This window comes from Oreochromis aureus, linkage group 3 (genome assembly GCF_013358895.1).
Source record: "Oreochromis aureus strain Israel breed Guangdong linkage group 3, ZZ_aureus, whole genome shotgun sequence".
In the NCBI taxonomy this organism is placed as follows: Eukaryota; Metazoa; Chordata; class Actinopteri; order Cichliformes; family Cichlidae; genus Oreochromis; species Oreochromis aureus.
In genome coordinates, this window is record NC_052944.1 from 68,727,976 (window position 1) to 68,744,209 (window position 16,234).

Consider the following 16,234-nt stretch of genomic DNA (forward strand, 5'->3'; position numbering starts at 1 on the left):
AAGCCTTAAAAACATTCTCCTGTTTAAGATAAGGGCAAAATTAAAAGATTTATATTTTTTGGATCTTTATTTTAGAAAAGTTACTTATGTTTTCTTCTAGACTGTTTTTTGTTTGTTTGTTTTTGGCTGTGCGATCTGTGATCTGAAACATGATAGAATTTCAAATCAAGTTTTGGAAGTCACTGAGAAACAGTGAAATGATTGTGAAAGGGTCGACAGCAGAAACTGAAATGGTGAGAACTAAGACAAACAAAGAGCTTTGGAACAACGAGGCAGCAGGAGGACAGCTGCTGTTTAAAAGGTTCTATTCACTAACAGCAAGCATTAGAAATATAATCATCCTGAACTTATCTTCTCCACTGACACTTTCAAAGGCAACACCTTCAATTTATCATCCAGAGTGCCAATATAAGGAAACATCTTATGAGTAAAAGTGTGTGTGAAGGTGTGTATGTGTGTGTTAGTATCAGGATCAGAGAACGACAGCTTTCCTCTGTTCCAGTCCAGATTCACTCTGATCCTCTGGAACGTCTTCTGTTCTGAGAGAACAGTGGGTGGAGCTGATGGTGACAGTGCTGAGTATTCACCGGAATTAAATCTTATTCTCCATAATCCAGACAGTGTGGTTCCTTTCCTCTCATCAGATTCTGCTAACACGCCCAGTCCCCAGTACGTATTGTCTCCAACCTCGACATCCCAGCTGTGAGTCCCTGAGTTAAAGCCCTCAGAGCCCAGGACAGACCACAAAAAATCAAACCTCTCTGGATTATCAGGAAGCTGCTGCCTCTCTCCTCCTCTCACACTGGTCAGATCATCAGACAGGATGAGTTGTGGATGAGCAGTGTTTGGGTCCAGAATGAGAGGAGTGTAGGAGACCATGTCCTTCATGTTGTTCCAGATGTTGAAGGTTAGGTTGCCCAGGTGTTTGGCCTGGTCTATCAGAGCTCCTGAGGGCAGCTGTGGATCATCCAGCAGTGAACAGTGCTGGACTCTTTCCACTGCAGCTTTGTAGTTGTGTAGAAATGAGATGTCCTCAGCTCTCAGCTCCTCCTCTGTGGCTCTGACTGTGTCTGAAAGAGCTGCTATTTCTCTGCTCAGAGCCTCCATCTTCTCCTTCATCATCCCACTCTTCTGCTCTATTTCCTCCCTCAGTGCAGCCAGCCTGGCCTCCTCTTCATCTGCTAGAAACTGGTGAAGCTTCTTAAACTGCTCCTTAATCTGCCTCTCTGTGTGTCGGGCCTGGACCTTAATGTGTTCTGCTGTTTGACCAAACTTCACTTGAACTTCTTCACAAATCTTTAACTTCTCCTTTAAGGGCTCCAGAGTTTCCTGAAGTTCCTTCTTGTGTTGTTGTGCAGCTTCATCGATGGGTCTGAATCTGTGATTGGTGTGTTTTTCTGAGTCTCTGCAGACGACACACACTGGCTGCTGATGGTCCAGACAGAAGAGTTTGAGTTTCTCAGAGTGCAGACTGCAGAGAGACTTTGACGCTCTTTGATCTCTCTCCTGTAAGAACGACTCACACAGATTCTTTAAAGCCAGATTTAATGTTGGTTCTTCTCTTGAAGATCTCCTCTTACACACTGGACATTCATGTTTTACTCTCTCTCTCCACCATCTCTTCAGACAGTCTTTACAGAAGCTGTGGCTACATGACAGAAGAACAGGATCTGTAAAGACCTCCTGACAGACCGGACAGCAGAGATCCTCCTCTGATCTGGAAGCCATTGAGTTTGTGAGTGAAGCTGAAAACAGTAGAAGTACAGTTAGTCTTGGCTCCCCTCCCTCCTCTATTACCTTCATTGAAATGTGTTTTGGATCATGTTTTTTGTTCATACTCACATTCAGTGTGTGGAGCGTCAGCAGCAGTGTTGGAGTTTTCCACTTTTTTTCCCTGTAGCTGGACTTTCTCAGTGGAAGCTGCTAGTTCGGTCTGATCGTCTGTGCATCTCTGTTTACTAAGGAACAATAGCATCCTGGTTCCTGGTTTGTCTCACATGAGTCATGAGGCGTGGTCATGTAAGATGGGTGTGTATCACAGCACGGCTTGAAGGCTTTTCTGTTATCATGTGTCAGGGCAGGAAAACTCACAGATCTTAGAAAAGTGTTGCAATAGTTTTACATTAAAAATGTTAATGTTTTTTCGTGTTATTTATCAGGTTCAGTAGAAATGGGACTGTAATGCAGTGACACAAAAACAGGTGATTTTATCTGTTGACCGGCAAAAACAGCCATCATCCTGTTGGCTGATGTGTGGAAGAATCACTCACCAGGAACTGTTACAAAAGGGTCTACTCCCTGGTCTCTAAGAGGGTAGATAGCAGTGTCCAAAGGAACCAGTATTAAACCACTACATCAGTTTTATTGAAAATGGCTTTATTGATTTGTGTGAATAAACTAGGGAATAAACTAGTGAATAAACTAGTGAATAAACTAGGGTTTATTCACACAAACCCTAGTTACTGGGTAACTAGGGTTTGTGTGAATAATATAAATACAACTTTGGTAGGCTGGATTGACTGTTTAATAGATTTTTTGAAGGTATGCAATGTAGTTTGAAGACAGTCTACTTGCAGAAACAGGATGTGCTGAGACGGTAGGGTGTGCTTGTGTAAATAGGGCAGGGTTTGATTAAGTACCATGATTATGTATTTAGCTTATTTTAAGTACACATTGCAGTGTGTGTTTGAATTATTCTTATTTATGTGCACTTTGCTGTAACTGTCTATGTAAAGTTACAAGCAGATCATTGTTTGAAAGATATAAATCTAAAACAAAACTGAGTACATGGTATTTAAAATAAATAAATAAACAAAATTAATATGCTAATTTTATAACTGTTCTGTCTTCATAACTTTTGTACACTAATAATTACAGAAACTCATCTTCTTGCTCAGGTTTTGACCCATGGTAGAACAGAAGTGAACAGCCCTTTATTATTATTGTACATGTACAACAGAATATAGGTGCGCCACACCCAAAATATATAAATAGTAGACATTTGGAATAAATAACAAAAAGGATTAATATACATACAAAACAAGTTGTTTGAGTCCAGGAGGCCATTTACGTGAAAAGGGAAAGACCATCTCTGAATTGAGGAGGGGGCCTAAGGGTACATCTTTCACCATCTTACAATGCTGTGATTGCAGCCATTCCCCAACTCATTATCTTACCATATCCATTTTTGGCTTCTATAAGCTGTTAAACCTTGAGATTTTAAGCTATGTCCATGCAGTGGGTGATTTTGCAAGACCATGCAGTTAGTGGGGTTAGGTTCTTGGTAATTCTTAATTCCCCATAGGTGTGAATGTGAGTGTGAATAATTGTCCGTTTCTCTGTGTCAGCCCTGCAACAGACCCTTCTAGAGATTACCTGCCTTCTCACCCTATGGGATGTGCTTTGACCCCCGGTGACCCTGCCAAGGATAAGTGGGAAGAGCATGGATGGTTTCTTGAAATTATTTCCTTAATGAAGACGTTAAAGGTTTGTGAAGAAGTTCAAGTAAAGTAAACTTTGACATTGGTAGGTCAAGGTCAAATGCATGTATCCTCCCAAGTGTCATGTTATTTTGAAGTTTGAACACAATAAAATTTGAACAAATAAACAAAATATGACAAAATAAAAAAAGTCAGATATTTACAGAAACTTCCTTTAATTTTCACTTTCAGTTAAACACAATTATAGAGGCCTGGGGAACCTCCCGTGCTGCAAACAACAGAGGATCTAACCAGCAATCATCCTCATGAAAGAACTTATGAATTGTGGACTTTAAAGTCTTATTCAGCCACTCCACCAACCCGTCAGTATGCAGGTGGCAGATGTTGGTCCAGGTAGATTTAAGATTATCAGATTACCAGCACACCCCAGATTCACAGTGATTGCTGAGTGGGAGTGAATCAGATGCGCACTGACTTGTTATGAAAGTGTTTTATAATTGCTGCCAGCAGATGGCAGCACAGAAGTTTCAGTTTTCCCAACATGACATGGTTGTGGAAATATAAGTTTGGTATCATTATTTGTAGTTTAACATGACTGAGGTTCTGTTCAGACTGAACTGTGATGCTTTAGAATCAGAATCAGAATACTTTATTGATCCCTAGGGGAAATTATGTGCTCCAGTGCAAACAGTAACAAAAACAGACAATACAAGAAGTAAGAAATAGCACAACATACAGTGGCTTGCAAAAGTCTTCGGCCCCTTTGAACTTTCCCACATTTTGTCACATTACAGCCACAAACATGAATCAATTTTATTGGAATTCCACGTGAAAGACCAATACAAAGTGGTGTACACGTGAGAAGTGGAACGAAAATCATACATGATTCCAAACATTTTTTTTACAAATAATTAACTGAAAAGTGGGGTTCGTTATATACAAATTATCACAACCACTGATCAAAGCCCACAATTGTCAGTGGTGGGAACATTAACATATAAGAAAGAGACATACAAATACACATATAGTGGGATGCAAAAGTTTGGGCAACCTTATTAATAGTCATTATTTATAATGATAAATGTATAACTGTATAAATCGTTGGTTGTTACGATAAAAAATGTCAGTTAAATATATCATATAGGAGACACACACTGTAATATTTGAGAAGTGAAATGAAGTTTATTGGACTTACAAAAAGTGTGCAATAATTGTTTGAACAAAATCAAAAAGGAGCTATTCAAGGAGTCCCCAGTCTCATGTAGGGGTTACAGATCCCATCCATAATGGACATTGGATTGGCCATTATCTGCCTCTCTTCCATCTCCTCTATGGAGTCTAGAGGACATGCTAGGATAGGCAAAACACATTGGTGTATTCCTCATCAGTCCTTACAAAACAACTGAAATTAAGATGAAAGAGCAATGCACATACAAGGGAACAGCAGAGGGACAAAAGCCGGGATGCAGAGCTGGTTATCCCATCCAGCTATGAAACATAAAACTCCCGCTTTCACCCATCTTCCTCATGGGCATTAGATCGTTCGCAAAACAAAATGGAGAAGCTACACTCAGAGACTTATTACATCTGCTTTGTTTAAAAGTGTTGTCTGCTGATTGTAACTGAATCCTGGCTCCATCCAAACATCCTTGATCACTCAGTGGGAATATGATGCAAAATTGTTTGTTTAGAAACTTTAAACTGTTAAAGAACTGTTTTCTTTAACTTCTTTTTTTTATTACTTCTTTTGTTTTTTATGAATCACAATAACAGTCATCAAAACAAAAAATACGATCACTCCAATTACGGTCCCAAGATAATTTGTGATTCCAGCCTCCTTCCCTCCATCCTGTTTTTCTATGGTAACTGCAATCCAGTCACCTAAACCCAGTATTCAAAGTGTAATCAAATAAATATCTTCTTATATAATTAGGATTATAAAGAAGAGCAAGAGCAATAATGTTGGGTTACATTAACTCAAACAAATAGGGAGAGAGAGATTGCAGAGGGCAGCCCAGTGATACCTGGGGCATGACAAATCTGCACACACCACCCTTGAAAGGATCCACACACCAATAACACAACACAGTGACATGACTCCTAAAGACATATATGATAAAGGTCAGGATCAGTTTGCTCCTCCCATCACTGGTTTGTATGAGGATTTCTCCACATCACGTGTTAACCCTCAATAATCTGGTATAACAAGTCAAACTCTGCAACTCTTTTGTCTGTGATGTGACAGTAGCAAAAATGTGCAGCAGGTTTCACTGTACATTCAGGTGTCAGATTGTTTCAGTGTTTTAGAATTAGGGAGGGATCAATTCTCTCAAAGAATTACAGAGAAGGAAACCTGTTTGATTATATCTCAAAGAAACTCAACCCACTCATTTAAGTGTAGACATGCTTTGGCTTCAGCTCCAGCATAACAGAAGAAGAGAGAGAGACTTAACAGAATATCCTAAGTGGCTACATTAAAATAGTTTATCCTGAGACACAAAATAAGTTTTGCTAGGATTTTTTATAAAATATTTTATACTTGCCTATAAAAGATTATGAATAATTTAAAGAAGAAGAAGTTTGTTTTAAGAATCTCTGTACAAATCTTCTGAATTATTTTAGAAAATGTATTTATAAATAGAAGTCTCTTAGAACGATACAGAACACTACAATGTGCTTATTAAATAAAAGTGATATTTAAATCTTTTTTAAAGTAAACAGCAAACAAAAAAAGAAATCATCTGCTTTTTTTTTTAATGGTGGTGACGAGCACTACCTGGCAACTTTGTTAGGAATGATTCAGTCTGTTCATATAAGCTGATCTTGACGGCTGTGCCATGTGACTGACATCATGTTCGTACGCACAAGGAAACTCACTGTTGCTTTGAGTGTAAAACAGACATCTCTATAAGATATATTAGTAGATGCTAGTGGTAAAATTAGAGGTTCATGGGAGTGGTGAAAGAAAGTAGAAAGACCAAAGCAGAAACATTAAAATGTAAAGCTGGTAAAGTGGCTGAAATAGTCTGATCACCTGCTCCGTTTTTAAGAGAAATGAAGTGGACAGTCTCTAATTTTCATGGTATTGTCATTTTAATAGAGAGAGACAGAATATCAACAAATAATCCATAAAAATATATTACATTAAAGTTATGAACTGATTTGCATTTCATTGAGTTTGTAGGCTCTCTTGAAAAAAACACATCCTATCAACAGGCTGGATGTACAGTTAGAGTCTCGGTAGATTTGATAGAACCTCTTACACTGCCAAAGGTCTAAAACATTAATTCCCAATTTATAGTGCATTGTATTTCTTAATTACATTACACACATTAAGTCAAGGTTTTTATCCCTTTACTTAAAAATTTGTATAAAATCTTACACTTCCTGCTTCCTTGTGGTTCAATAATCATGAAACATGAATTTAAAATCATATCTGAGACCTCAAAGGATCAACAAAGACTGATTTCACAGTTTCACTTTGTCTTTCTAGATTTAAATTTTTTTTTAAAACCATTTCTGTGAATAAATTCAAGAGCAAAATAAGACCATTTACATTGTGACAAACAAATATTGCGGTACACATGAATTGCTCTTAGTCTGGCTCATCCCCTGATACCTGTTTGTCATACCAGTAGATCAGTGCTTCAGACAACTCAGCTCCCAGGATCATCTGAGCTATAAACCCCTCCCCCTTGATAAGGTGGCAGCTCAAGGAGGGGGAGAACATAATTGGTGCAGACATGGTTATATTTTATACACAGAGAGATGGACAGAGATAGGGAGAGGGCCATTATGGCCTGCTGTAATCAGTCAGCTTGATCATACAATAGTTTATCAGATAGAGTCTGCCTGCAGTCTGCCAATTTAATGAAAACAGTGGCCTGGGATAATGATACAACCTAAATGTTCATACATTTTAAATTGTACAGATGTGGGTTTTTTTCTTTTTGAATTTTTACACTGGCTGACCTATCTCTGGCTATAATCAAATCAATTATTTCTGGTATAAGGCAATGTGTTATTCATGCTGTGTCTGTCCTCCTTCTTGTTTTTTATTTTTCTCTATCATAATTATCGTAATAACAGTCATCACAATAGAAAATACTGACATTACAGCTTCCAATCCAAGATACTTTCTGATTCCATCCTCCTTCCCTCCATCCTCTGTGTGTCCTCCTGTCTGACCTGCAGGTGAGAAACAGGTGTGAGGTGTCAGCTGTCAGGTAGGTGATGAGTGAAGAACAGAACAGAATCCATTTCCTCTTCAAACTGCTGTCAGACATTATCTACTGCACTCTGATCACATCACTCAGACCAGCTGCTTTCTACAAAGTCTCATCAACAACATCTTTAGAAACAAACATCAACAAGCAGGAAGCAGCTTCACCTCTGATCACACACACACTCAACTCTACTCACTCACCTGGAGGATCAACAACACTCAGGTAGATGATGCAAATGGGCTTAGTCTTCAAGTGGGAAGTCCGCCCGTGGTTTGGTCTTTTCCTGATGACACGACACTCGTATGTTCCAGTGTCATTAATCTTCACATTCTTCAGAATCAAAGACACGTCTCCATCTTTCATCTGCAGATCCACTCGGCCCTTAAAAGATGGATGCTGGTTGAATGACTCAAAGTTCCCATCCCAGTACAATAGAACATTTTCATCTCTCAGCTCAGCTCTGCTCCACTCTAGAGCTTTGAAGTTGTTGTTTGGAGCTTGACATGTCAGACTGACGTTATGTCCAGACTCAGCTGTGATATTCTTGCGGGCTGAAAGAGGAAACAACACAGAGCAGAGAGGTTCTTATTTCTAAAGAGACTGTAGGACAGGGGTAGGCAACCTTTCTGATGGTGAGTGTCATTTAAAATTTCCTCAGAGGTCAGTGTGCCATATGATTGCATTAGCAATAAAGTTAATAACACTCTATATTAACAGTAAAACACTATATAGAACCACTTTCTAGAATTATATTTGTTTGCAGATGTTGGCAGCTATCAGCAAATAGTTATCAGCTATTTCAAAACAAAATAAAACACATTTTTTTATCCATAACAGCAAATGAACTGTACAACAGAAAATATAAATGCTATTTCAATCTTAAAGCTTTGTTTTGAAAGAAAATCATAAACATTTTTAAACAGCATTACAAAATGCTTCCCAGAGTAAAAGTCAGACTAAAACAGGTCACACAAGTGTTCAACATCATAATAAAAAAATAATATACACAATCTGTGACTTAAGTTAGCATAAAAATCTAGCAGTTACAAAAAATGTTAAAATAAAAGTGTAAAATAATATGAAAGACTAAAATGCACAATAACAAAAATAAAACAAAAACCTTGCAATATGATTGAGTCTTTAGTAGTGATTTCAAGAAGATACTGATGAAGCAAGTGGGTTGTTCTGAGGCAGGTGACTGTACAGTGAGCTCTAAAAGCAAATGCTAGATTGCTGTGCATATCTCTACGTGTGAGGTGGGAACAGTTACCATCACTCAGACCAGCTGCTTTCTACAAAGTCTCATCAACAACATCTTTAGAAACAAACATCAACAACCAGGAAGCAGCTTCACCTCTGATCACACACACACTCAACTCTACTCACTCACCTTTTGTTCTAACCTTGAGCCTGATTCGATGCTTGATCTCTGAGGTACCTCTGCCTCTATGCCAAGTGTTTCCCATGATCATACGACACTCATATGTTCCAGTGTCATTAACGGTGGTGTTGTACAAAATGATGGACATGTTCCCATTTTTCATCTGGGGATCACTCAGTTCCACCCGGTCTTTAAAAATCGGATGCTGGAAGGTTTTATGCAGACGACCATCTCGGTAGAAGAAGACGTATCCATCAGACAGCAGATCGTGTCTCTTCCACTCCAACAGTGTAATGGTGGCATTTTTAGGACCCTGACAGTCCAGACGGATGTTCTTTGCAGGCTTCACATTGATCTTTTTCAAGCCTAAATAAAAAATAAAAAATGGGGACTTAAGTGATGTAAACTTTTCTGCTCAACTGTAGAGTTAAGGACATCGCAATAGTTTGAAAAATACAAAACAGCGAAGTGCCAATCTTTTTGTCTCTGCTTTCTGATCAGAAGTGACAACTAGCCTATAATTCTGAAATTAAAGGACAGACTACAGCAGATTTCTGAAAACTAGTGGTGTGCAGATCGATACTGAAATATCGATTCTTCCGATACCAGTAATTTATGTTCTAGAATCGATTCTCATATTAGAATATCGATATTTTAGTACTTTGGGGTAAAGTTGTAGTTTATCATTAACAGGAACACAGTGGAAAGAAACTATATCATTCGGATTGTCTGAATTGGAAGGAATTACTTCTTCCTCCGCCTTTCATAGACGTGTGAAATACGGCTGTATAAATGTGTCGCAGCCCTTGGCGTGCGCACTCACAACAACGGCTGAGTGTGAACAGAGTTATGTGTGGACGTATTTTACCTCCACAAACAGCCAAGACGCGGTTTGCCATACATGTGGCAAGACATTGAGGCAACAACACTAACATTGCCAAACACCTCAGAGTCAATCATATCACACAATATGATGAGCTTATGTTGAGGCGAACTAGAGAGGAGAGGGACAGGTGCTGCTAGGGTGACACAGACGTCGCGGAGTCCTTTAGTTCTGCAGGCAGGCAAGGTGTTCAAATGGCACATGACTTCAGTTTTTTTTTATTTCTTTGTGATAATTCTGCATTATTAAGTGATAAAAACAAGTTGTCTGATGTCCTGTAATCATTATGAAGCTATATTATTATTTATTATTACGATTACATAATACAATTCTATATGAAATACAATGAAACATTAAGTTCTTGTACAAAGTATCGGTATCGGATCAGTATTGTCGATACCACCCTGAATTTTACTTGGTATCAGAAAGGAAATCAGTAGTATCACACATCACTGCTGAAAACCCAGATGAGGGTCAGGTTAATTTTCACCCGATTTTACATTTGACAGCAGCAATAATATTCTAAACATTGGTCTTTTTGCCTGAAATTTGATGCAATTTTATAAAGTCACTCAAAATCCACCCAAATGAAAATATTTTTATAGTTTATATCGTTGTACAGGTGCTAGAAATATTTAGTTCACTCATGCTGACCTGCATGGATCCACGAGTGTAGTTCAAATCAAGGAAAATTGTATTTTTGTGGAATCTTGCAACTGCAAGTATCATGACTATGCTTTTTTGTTTGTTTGTTTGTTTGTTTTTTTGTTTCTTAATAGGACAGTGGTAAGAGAGGTCAAGGGGATCCTCTGTTACCACTGTTTTTCCAGGTTCCCACAGAGACATCTGTAGGTGTTTGGAGATTCCCACTTTTTCTTCAAACAGCATAAGAGTAAAACAGCATAGGTATCATGTGGAGTGCACATAAGGAATGGAGGTAAAGCTCCCTTGGCAAAGAGTTGTTCTGAAAAAGAGCACTTAAAGAGCATAAATCGACTCAAAAGGACAAGGGCTATACAAAAAAAATCTGATGTTTTGAGATATATTCATGCGAGCTTTATGGCATCATTATGATTTTGCAGGCTGTCATACTATAAAAATAAATAAATAAATAAAATGTGGGTTGTGCAGTTCACTCCATACCCTTTCACGTGATATATGGTTAACTTTGACCTTGGTTGCTAACATTAAAGGTCAAGATCAAATGCTGGGCCAAACTCGGTACAGTCCTCCAGTGGTTAGCACCTTTGTGTAATAACAACAAGATTTCTGACTAATCCAGGTTATATTTTGAAAGTGTGTGGAGTTTGAATGCTTTACCCATCGCTGGAATGAGATCCCTTTGAGAGCTCCAGTTCACATTACATGGACTCCATACATAAAAACTCTCTAGTATGCGAAGAACAATTCAACACTATTAACCTTCATCTGAGAAAACTTAATACACACAAAAACATACTAGGAGAAGGCTTTCTTTCATTGCAGAAGTAATCCAAACTGCCAAAACAAGAGGGCTAAAAGTACAACAAATAAATAAATGATTGAATAAAAAAGGGGGTGAAGTTGCACAGTGGATACATTTCCAAGGTTAAACCAGAAAACATGCACAGAAACTGTTTTTTGATGATTATTTAATTCCAATTATTATTATTTAGAACTATCTTATTATGGACTTGGCCTCAAGGATTCGTAGTTTAGATTTAGAAGCACGTAATGTAATGAAATGAATTTGGTCATTTTCCATTCGTCCTGCAGTTTGTTCCAAGCCAAGGGTGCTAAATGGACAAAAGCTCTTTTACCAAATTCAGTTCGGGCAAATGGAACAGAAAGCAACAAGTAACCATGGAGACGAAGAGAATACTGACCAGCGTGTTTCATTGCAAGCAGGGAACATATATAAGAAGGCAGCAACCCAAGTATCACCTTATATATAAAACTGTATAAATGAGAGTTCCTCCGACTTATCAAAGCAGGCCATCATACCTGAGAGTATAACTCACAGTGGTGAGTCTGAAGTTTACGGTTAGTGATGAACCTCAGAGAAGCATGATACACAGAATCAACCATTCGAAGACATTGAGCAGAAGCATTCATATATAGAATATCACCATAATCCAGCACAGGCAAGAGTGCTGCAGCAACAAGCCGCTTCTTTGTATTAAAAGAGAAACACAACTTATTTTGAAAATAAAATCTCAGTTTTAACTTCAGATTTTTCACAAGATTCTCTACATGTGGTTTGAAGGTGAGCGAGTCATCAATTAAGATTCCCAGATATTTATAGGTGTGAACCAACTCTATTTTATTACCTTCAAGAGTGGTTACCGATGGGATTATTTGGACCCAATTCCTGGATTTAAAAAAACAACACGAGCTTTGTTTTGTCTGCGTTGAGAACAAGTTTAAGCTGAAGTAATGAGTGCTGGACAGCAAAAAAGGCTTTCCGCAAGGAGTCAGTGGCTTGGACAAGAGTTGAACAACATCTGTAAATAACTGTATCATCAGCATAGAAGTGCAAGTTTGCATCTGGCACATTTAGACCAAGATTGTTTATGTAAATGATAAATAGAAGGGGACCTAATACAGAACCCTGTGGGACTCCGCTGTGCACTGTAACAAAGTTAGAACATAAACCATCAGATTTTATGCACTGAGACCTGTTACTGAGGTAGTTTGAGAAACATGCCACGGCTCTCTCAGAGAGTCCTGACTGGAAGAGTCTAAGTTTTAAAATACAATGATCAACAGTGTCAAATGCTTTTGTGTAATCAATAAAAAGGGATGCACAGTGTTGTTTTTTATCAAGTTCAATAGTATCATTTACCACTCTCATTGCAGCTGTGATAGTACTGTGATTCTTCCTAAAGCCTGATTGATATTCAGATAAAATGGCATTGGTGTGTAAAAACTCCTTTAACTGCTCGCACACAAGAGCTTTGGCCAGCACAGAGAGATTACATATTGGTCTGTAATTAGTTAACACTGCGGGGTCGCCCCCTTTTAATAGAGGAACAACAAAAGCTGATTTCCATACTGAGGGAATTTCATTCGTATCCAATGTGAAGTTGAAAAGTGTTGTGAGAGGCTCTGCCAAAAAATCAGCTGCCAGTTTCAAGAAGTAAGGATCTAGTAAGTCTGGCCATGGAGATTTTTCTCGGATCTAACACTTTAAGAGCTTTATAGACCTCCTGCACAGACAAAGGAACAGAGTTAAATGGCTGACCAGTGTACACCGGAAGGTTTGTGCCAGATTTTACAGAGACTAGGTTCAGAGAGTCAAACAAAGAGCCAGAAGATATAAAGTGCTTGTTAAAGCAATTCATAATCTCCCTCCTATAATAAACAGGAACAGAATCCTAAAAACATAGGTGGGTAGAGCGTGGGAGCTTTTACTCACTGAAAGAGACTTAACGATTTTCCAGAACTTCTGTGGATTATTTAGGTTCTCAGTGGTGACAGACAGATAATATTCTGATTTAGCTTTCTTAATAGAGGAAGTACATTTGTTTCTTAGTTGTCTGAAAAGAAGCCAATCACCGGCGTAGCCTGTTTTCCTAGCTTTGGCCCAAGCCAGGTTGCGCTCATGAATGATATCTGCCAGCTCTGGGGAGAACCAGGGGTTTTCACGACCTTTTATCCTATATCTTCTCAATGGAGCATTCACATAAACCCATCCCTAAAGAATGCCCACGCTAATTCTACATCAGGGATCAATCTTATTTTCTTCCAGTCATAGTTTGACAAATCATGATAAAATACTTGCTCATTAAAGGGTCGACTCGTTTAAGAGTCCTTTTAAAAATAATACAATTTTGTGACATGTCCACTTTAGTATTTCTAATAACAGCAACAACACAGTGGCCACTTAAGTCATTACAAAAGACACCCAAGGATGAAAAATTTTTGAGAGGGGCTTTTGAGATTCGGCCAAGTGGGTAAATTGACCAGCTGGGTAAGACTAATAGAATCACAAAAAGATTTAAAATCATCTGAAACAGTTTTGAGCCAATCCGAGTTAAAGTCACCAGCTACAACAAGCTCACCATAATTTAGTCTGGACAGCAAAAGGTTTAAAGAATGCAAAGCTTCTGTGGAGGCAGAAGCGGGTCGATAGCAACAAGCAATTGTTATGCAAAGACCCTTTGCAATATTCACATTCAGAGCCAAAAATTCCAATTGTTTGCAAATGAATTTTGGTAGAACTATTGTAGCATCTAATTTTGACTTAACATAAGCAGCAACACCACCACCTTTCTTAAGCCTATTGGTACTCCTTAGTTCTTGAATGAATCAAGTTAAACGAGCTCTGTTTTACTCACCTGTATATGCAGAAACCAAGGATAAGATCAGAAGCACTCTCAGAAAAGCCATCTGTGGCAGGTGAGTAACCACAGTCTGCATCTGATTTAAAGGAAGAAATAAAGTCACCCAACTTTGTGCCTTTTTCTTTCTTTTTGTTTGCCTGGAGGCTAAAGGAAGGGATGGGTCCTTCGAAATGGAAACGCGTACAACGCACACAACATTATAAATTTAGAAAATACATCTTAAATACTTTTATTGTTCATTCTTCATATTAAAATAGTTATCCATGTTGGCATAAGAATAAAAAAGTAAGCTACTGATGTGCGCATTGGTCTAAACAGGTTAGTTTACAAGGAAAAGAACATCTAACTGCACCTCACGCTGAGCCGAAAGCTGCTGAGCTGCATTCCAGTCATGTTTGTTTTGTGTGTGCTTACTTTTATTTACCAAGAGTTCACACCCTTTCTTCCTTTTTGAAAAGTCTCGAAGTGTTGGCTACAGACCGCTATAGGGCCCCAAAGCTCCATTTTTTAAAAGGTTGACGCTGATTCTCCTTTTTTATGATTATTTTTTTACCTGCAGATTTAACTGAGAAAAACTGAAGCAAAGTCCCTGTTAATACATCTGATAGACACATTATTATATCTTTTCTGATAATAATCAGGTCAGCTGGGAAAAGAACATTTATATCTTTGTGGCAGGGATGTGGTCTCTGGCCTGCTGCAGTGGAAGGGTGGTGCAGAGAGCTCAATCTCTCCGGCGGTGCCAGGAGGTCAGAGGGGACAGGTGATTATGATGGGACTATGACTTTCTCCCCTTTTATAGTGAAGGAGGAGACTGGTGAGAGGATAGTGTGTAGTGGAGGAAGCCACGGAGAGAGCTGACTCTTGGCTACAACACAGAACATAAGAGTGCTTGTGATCAAAAATCTTACACCACGACCAATCAGACACTGTGTGGGTGTGGTAATTTCACAATCATTTACTACTCAAAATACTCTTTGCAGCGTGCTAGCCTTAACGGGAAAATGTGCTGAAGCCAGCACATGGAGGATTACACTACATCAACATAATCAACACAATCAGTGCTTATCATTCACTGAGCGTCATCTGTGAGTAAAAGAGCTCTTCAGTTTTCAGAGTTGTCAATGAAGGCATCATACAAAATACTGACTTCATGTTGATTTTGTTGTTGATCATCTACGTTTCAAGTTGGAATTTAGTTTCGGCATTTTAAAACTGCTAAACTATTTCTTTGCTTTGTTTCAATGAGACAAAGCAAACTTTTCTTTCAATGACAACTACAACACTGACATCCTGTCACAGAGTGACTTCAAGTGTTTATCTGATTTCCCCCCGATGCACGATGGAGAAACCATCTCTGCTTTGGTTGCTCTGTAAGTACACTGCAATGATTACCTATGAAGGACCTAAAAATCTTTTCTCTGTTATTTCCCTCTCACAAAGATCATTCCAGATGTAGAATCAATAGGGGTTAAAAGGTTTTTGGATGAAAAGGCATAGAAGAAACCAAAAAGAATACTATTTTTATGTCATAATTTTCTACATCAATAATATGTAGAAAATTGTTGTAGAAATCACTGATTTACAAATTAATGTTTAGCCCTCATATGACATGAAAGTGGCTGCACAGGAGTTTAACCAGAGTTTAATGTTCAAATGATTGATTTTCAAAGTGGTGAAAAAAGCTTTTGGAATCATTGTTTAAGTATAATACAGAATTCAAATAAGAAATAATTAACACTTTAAAAAAAGCTGATGAGGTACAAAGAGTAAACTTTGTTTCCTCCATCACGCCCGGTGTGAGAGAATCCTTCTGTGCTTGTTCTCCATCTCTGTGCACAGTTTCTATGGTGCTTATGACTTTCTCTCAGCGCTGAGCTGAACAAAAAATAAAGGTCAGTAATTGTAAACCACTCTAGATTCATCCTTAACCTTTGGCATGCATGTACTGTATGTCTTTCTTTCTTTGTTCCTCACAA

General features: G+C 38.4%; 2 protein-coding genes across 2 annotated transcripts; both read right to left on the bottom strand.

Annotated features, from left to right (window-relative positions):
- Positions 1-336: 336 nt before the first annotated feature.
- Positions 337-1,940, bottom strand: LOC116321081 (nuclear factor 7, ovary-like). Its single transcript, XM_031740843.2, has 2 exons — positions 1,843-1,940; positions 337-1,745 (listed from the first exon to the last, which is right to left on the bottom strand). The coding sequence occupies exon 2, from the start codon at positions 1,726-1,728 to the stop codon at positions 337-339; it is 1,392 nt and encodes a 463-aa protein (XP_031596703.1). The 5' UTR covers positions 1,729-1,745; positions 1,843-1,940.
- Positions 1,941-6,524: 4,584 nt separating this feature from the next.
- On the bottom strand, positions 6,525-14,557 carry LOC120437418. Its single transcript, XM_039608003.1, has 4 exons — positions 14,250-14,557; positions 9,057-9,413; positions 7,867-8,217; positions 6,525-7,628 (listed from the first exon to the last, which is right to left on the bottom strand). Exons 1-4 carry the CDS (start codon positions 14,329-14,331, stop codon positions 7,462-7,464), a joined length of 957 nt encoding a protein of 318 aa, XP_039463937.1. The 5' UTR covers positions 14,332-14,557; the 3' UTR covers positions 6,525-7,461.
- Between the last annotated feature and the right edge of the window lie 1,677 nt (positions 14,558-16,234).

Bases quoted from the DNA above. Each gene is read 5' to 3' on its own strand.
- LOC116321081 (XM_031740843.2), bottom strand. From the start codon at position 1,728: ATGGCTTCCAGATCAGAGGAGGATCTCTGCTGTCCGGTCTGTCAGGAG.
- LOC120437418 (XM_039608003.1), bottom strand. From the start codon at position 14,331: ATGCAGACTGTGGTTACTCACCTGCCACAGATGGCTTTTCTGAGAGTG. The intron at 9,414-14,249 runs GTGAGTAAAACA...TTTTTTATTTAG, and splicing joins CTTGGTTTCTGCATATACAG to GCTTGAAAAAGATCAATGTG. The intron at 8,218-9,056 runs GTGAGTGAGTAG...TTCCTCTTTCAG, and splicing joins GCTCAAGGTTAGAACAAAAG to CCCGCAAGAATATCACAGCT.